Here is a 5553-nt window from a genome sequence, read left to right on the forward strand (position 1 = left end):
GTGAATTTTGTAAGATTTCCGTTTCAGGAAATCGTTTCGTAGCGAGCTGTTTCGAAACTCTATTTTTGGTTAGGCATGACTGATCTATACAGCGCTGGTGAGTGGCAGCAAAAACCAATTGATTGAGAAAATTGCATGCCATCAGACGGACGCTCTAATTAATGCAATTGGCTGGGTGCTAATTGGTGAAGGGGTGCTGCTTCGTGATCGAATGGTTTCTTTTACATAAATTGTTGTAAGCGGAGCTTGTATGAGATTTTTTTTTAATTTTTCTGTTTTTTACTTTCAATTGATTTGTAGTTTGAAATTTTACAATTGGTTTGAATCAGAGGAAACTATAAGGAGTATTTCGTATTCAAAACTGAGATTAATGGAAGATTACATAAAATCTAGCTAAACCAGTGTAGACGTTATTCAATGCTAAAGTATCTCCTACGTACTTATATCACAACAGGCAGTAACTCTTACTCGACTACTAAAACAAACAGTGAACAGAACACGCGCGCTAAACTGAAGGCAGCTTGGAGGGAAATTCCGAAGGATCTGTGGCAGTGGTGGAGAATGGAATCCTGTACGTTTCACGCGTTCTTTCTCTTTCTAGCTCACATACGCGATCACACGGTCTCTCTTTCAATCTCTTTGACTTGCTTTCGGTATCGAACACTTAGACTTTGTTAAAAGAATAGCTGAAACCGTCAGGGGTTCTGTTCAACTGCAGTTTACCCGGGGGCTGGAACCGATGTGGAGCCTGAGTAGTCCAGTCCTGGTGTGGTTGTGGAGCTGCCGGGGCGTGGTTGTAGTGATTGTACTGTGGAGCAGGAGCAGCTGATGCTGGAGCAGGGTGATAGTTATGGACAGGTGCTGGGGCTGGAGCTGGGGCTGGGATGGGAGCAGGAGCTTGGCGGGAATGTTGTTCACTGAAGGAAGGGTCGTTCCAGCGGGGGTCGTACTGTCCATCGTCATAACCCTGGTTATCGAAGCTGCGGCCACTGCTGCTGAATTGGGGTTGATATTGTGGCTGTGGTTGGTATTGAGGTTGAGGCTGGTATTGGGGTTGAGGCTGGTATTGAGGTTGGGGCTGGTACTGGGGCTGTGGTGCAGCATGTGCCGGAGCAGCAGGAGCCACTGGCAGGTGATCACCAGAAGCTTGGAATCTGGAAATTCAAGTTTAATTAGGACGTTGCTCGAAGATTATCGCTATACAAAACGGAACGGATTTTTTTTCTTGCTAAAAATTCACTATAAACTTACCCATTCTTTCCAGCGACGTAGGAGACCGTTCGTCTTTGTCCGGATGGATCGACATAGCTGTACGATCCACGACGGTTACCATCGGCATCCGTTTCCTCCTTAAAGTTAGTTCCGTCCTCCTGATCATAGGCAGCGCCAAACTTGCCATCTCCGGCCAAATAGCGCTGTTCGCTCAGAATAGCAGCGGTCTTCGGATCCCGGTTGTATCCGCCTTGGTACTGAGCGGCTGCTGCCACCAGCAACGTTGATACCAAAATCTTCAAAACACAACAAAAAACAAATGATTATTGCAGTATTCCAATCACCAACAACAGGCACACGTCTTAATGACCCGGAAGTAAGATTTCGTCAACGTTCATGTGTGAGATTTGGTTAATATTCCCAAGTTCATTAAAGAGTTTCTTCTTCCGGAACTCACGTCCTTCAAACAACAATCACCAAACAAGAACCGAAAAAGGACACTCACAAATCGAAACATATTAGCTTTTGCTTTTCCTTCGTGTCGGTGTTGACTCCTCGAGGTTTCCTTGTGCGGTAAACTGCTTTTCTTCCGGAAAGCCTTTACTCGATAACTACACACGCACACTCGCGGGTTAGAGACACAGATCCTGATCCTTCTAGTGGGACCAAGACCAGGTTAGATTCACTGCAAAGAAAGAACTAACTTTGGCCGGGACTAACTAGTGGCTTTTATACGAAGAACCACCGCCGGTTGCGGGCGAACCTTGGGAACAACACAAACAGGGCCGCTCGATCGCAACTCGCGAGCGAATGTACTAAGTAGAGTCAAAAACCCGCCCAACTTGACTTCCACCTTCACCCCCGCTGTCGCTAAGTGCCGCGAGCCACAGCTTCTTTCGCGATGTTGCCCCGCGATAGCCATCGGCCGCAGGCTTAAGTCGCGAAACTAAAAAGCATTCATATATTTCCGAGCGCGAGAGAACCACAAACGGGCAGCAACAATCTGCTCTCGATGCTGGGCGAACGACCAGCGGGTAGTTAGTACGAGCGGTTAGCTCGCCGTGCGCGGAGGGACGGCGAAATGGTTTGGCTGTATGCAGAAAGATCAAAGTATCTTAGTAGTGGAGTTTAGCCAAATTTTCAGCAATTACTTCATTGCTTTCCGTTACCGTTTCAAATTGTAAAATGGATTTTCTTCAAAGCACTTGATTTTTGTTTCCATTTCTTCGGTGTTGTTTCGTCAGTGAAAAGTTACGTTTAAAACGCGGTTGGTGATCCAATTAAAAACGTTACATTTATCAAAATGATATTTTAGATTTGTCAGTGACACGTTTTTGTTGTGATCAATCGAGTATATTTATTCATCTGGCAATCACTCTTTGCTGACACTACACTGAATCTGTTGCTAGTTCTAGAAATAAAAAGTTTATTCATAACCGTAACGATTCTTGTTATACGCATATCGAAATTAATTGTGCTCAATTATGTAAATAACCTCGATCTATTTTTAACTCCCAATTCCACCGTTGACTGATTTGAAATGATAGAGTTGGAATGCAAAGTTCAGGTGTATTGCAATACAAAAAATTGTTTTTAAAACATACAAAATGGTGACAGATCTGAGAAATATATTGTCTGGACTTAGGAATAACATGAATGAAAACAATTCGCGAAACAACATACGTATGAATCAAACGGTGTATGGTAGTGAGAAATTTGAAAGGATTTTTTTCTCCTTTTTCGAATCCTGACCTGATTTATTTGGTACCTATCGCAGAAGGGAGCAAATTGAAACAAAATCGTAACCCTGAGTACGTGCAGAGCGGCGATGCAGGATATTTTGAATGATTAAATCACTTATATTCAATCCGTTGAATATTTAAATTATATTCAATTCGTTGTATAAGACATAGAGTGTGATTTGGGAAAACTCATAGAGCATTTCAACGGTAATAATCCTTTTATGAACCTTCCACTCGTCACGGAAAAAAATCTCGCAGCATCCAGACCCGCTTGTCAAAAACTTGAATATCGTAAAGCAGCGGTTCTCAACCTTTGGTTGTCCACGTACCCCTTGGCGACATTTTCTAAATCAATTTTACCCCCTGGCTTGGAATGTTCTCGCAGAATGGGAGAGACTACCTGGTAGTAGATCATGTTGTGATGGTCTAGTTCAGGTTTCAGATTGAACTATAGTTTGTTTGATTGCTACAGTCATGTTTTAAGAGGAAGTTTGAACAACAAGTGAAGTATTATAAAGGAAAATGGCTTTGTCCGCTATTACTGATTTTTTTTCGCGTACCCCCTGAAGGCTTTTGCGTACTCCTAGGGGTACGCGTACCCCAGGTTGAAAACCGCTGTCGTAAAGGTAGAGGTTTTTATATACTTGGGTTTGCATTTAGACTCTCATGGGATAATCATATAAAGACCGTTGTAGGTAAAATTTCGTCGCTATGTGGCCTTATGAAAGCAGTACGCGTTTTTTTGCCAAAACAAGCATTACTACAATTTTATTATGGTTGTGTTCACTCCATATTACAACACTCAATTATTGTTTGGGGCCACACAGCTAAGTCCAAACTTAGAAGAGTTCAGACGTTTCAGAATCGGTCCGGCTCGACAAATTTGATTTGATTTGATTTTTATTAGAGGGTCTTTCAGCTCTTCCACCAGCTCGACAGAATGTCCACAAGAAATCATTTTTTGTGCATCCGTATTACTAAACTGAGACAAACTGTGGGAACTTGAAATTGAGGTGGGGCTATTCAGAAGATAGCTCTAAACCAGAGTAAAATGAGATTCATTTTTCGTACATTAGTATTGCGACATACGAAATAAAATTTTTTGAACGATGAAGAATGGAATAACTGGAAATAAAGCAGTGACTTATTTATCATGTCAGAGCGGATATCGCACGCGATCATGAAGCATTTATGAATTAATCAATACAATTTCTTTTCATTTTTCATTTTGCTCCCAACAGAGTCAACTTAAGCACATCGATTTTGATGTAGAATTACGTCTTACGGCAACATAGATAAGGGTACAAATTGTGAAACCGAAAACATCGAGAGCGTCACGAAAATTACCCACTTCCGAATGTTTTAAACTCAGTCAATTTCCAATGCATTTCGTTCATTTTTAAAGCTTATATAATATACGAAAAAAAACAGCTTAACACCATTGAATTAATTGGGGACGGGACACGAGGCATATGGACGCTAGGCATATGGATGTTAGGCATAGTATGCTAGGCATACAGACACGAGGCATAATGGATGTGAGGCATAATGGATACGAGGCATACTGCCGAAAGGCATGACGGAAGCGAGGCCGAACGGACACAAGGCCGAATGGACGCGAGGCCGAATAGACGCAAGGCCGAATGGACGCGAGGCCGAATAGACGCAAGGCCGAACAGACGCAAGGCCGAACGGACGCGAGGCCGAATGCGATGTTGTACGATTGCATGAGATCAAGTTATATAGATCAGGTGTTATTATATTCCTAAAGAGTTAAAGTTGGGTATAATACTTTTCTTCAAATCATGCGGCGAAGACGCATAATCGAAGGCAAGGAAACGAGGCGGCACTAAGCCGCCGTGGTTTCCGCAGTCCGAGCCGGCCGCCGACCCGCCGTCGGAAGCGGCGGCCTCTCGCACCCAAACGACTGATCTACTGGTTTGCTAGGTCTACTCAAACAGAGTTTACTTCCCTTAGTTAAGTCCGAACGAGCGGTAGCGAGTAAGAACAGCATTCGCTCGAACAGCGAGTCGGCCGAAGGCCGCGAGTGTATTGCTTTTCAAATGACACTTTGAAGCAAAATACATGTTATTGAATGCTGTGATGATAATGACGATAATAACATATTTCGCATCACTTCCCCTTGGCCTTGTGTCCTTTCGGCCTTGTATCCATTCGGCCTCGCGACCATTCGGCCTCGCGTCCATTCGGCCTCGCGTCCATTCGGCCTCGCGTCCATTCGGCCTCGCGTCCATTCGGCCTCGCGTCCATTCGGCCTCGCGTCTATTCGGCCTCGCGTCCATTCGGCCTCGCGTCCATTCGGCCTCGCGTCCATATGCCTCGTGTCCGTATGCCTGCCGTCCATTATGCCTAGCGCCTCGTGTCCGTATGCCTGCCGTCCATTATGCCTAGCGCCTCGCATCCGTATGCCTCGCGTCTGTATGCTTAACGGGATGTTATCGAATTAATTAACCCCAATCGAGTGTATTTCCAAACCTAATGCAAAAAATATTGACATAAGACAGGCTGTCGTAATTCTACGTTAACCTTGCGGTCGTGTCTCATAAACAACCTCTTCAACTATTTTTCTTGCATTTCT

At 44.0% G+C, this 5553-nt stretch overlaps 1 protein-coding gene across 1 annotated transcript; it reads right to left on the reverse strand.

The window, feature by feature from the left end:
• Nucleotides 1-246: 246 nt before the first annotated feature.
• On the reverse strand, nucleotides 247-1953 carry LOC129717619 (cuticle protein 2). The gene is made up of 3 exons (XM_055667648.1): nucleotides 1718-1953; nucleotides 1252-1508; nucleotides 247-1154 (listed from the first exon to the last, which is right to left on the reverse strand). Exons 1-3 carry the CDS (start codon nucleotides 1727-1729, stop codon nucleotides 665-667), a joined length of 759 nt encoding a protein of 252 aa, XP_055523623.1. The 5' UTR covers nucleotides 1730-1953; the 3' UTR covers nucleotides 247-664.
• Between the last annotated feature and the right edge of the window lie 3600 nt (nucleotides 1954-5553).

This window comes from Wyeomyia smithii, chromosome 1, assembly GCF_029784165.1.
Source record: "Wyeomyia smithii strain HCP4-BCI-WySm-NY-G18 chromosome 1, ASM2978416v1, whole genome shotgun sequence".
Classification (NCBI taxonomy): Eukaryota; Metazoa; Arthropoda; class Insecta; order Diptera; family Culicidae; genus Wyeomyia; species Wyeomyia smithii.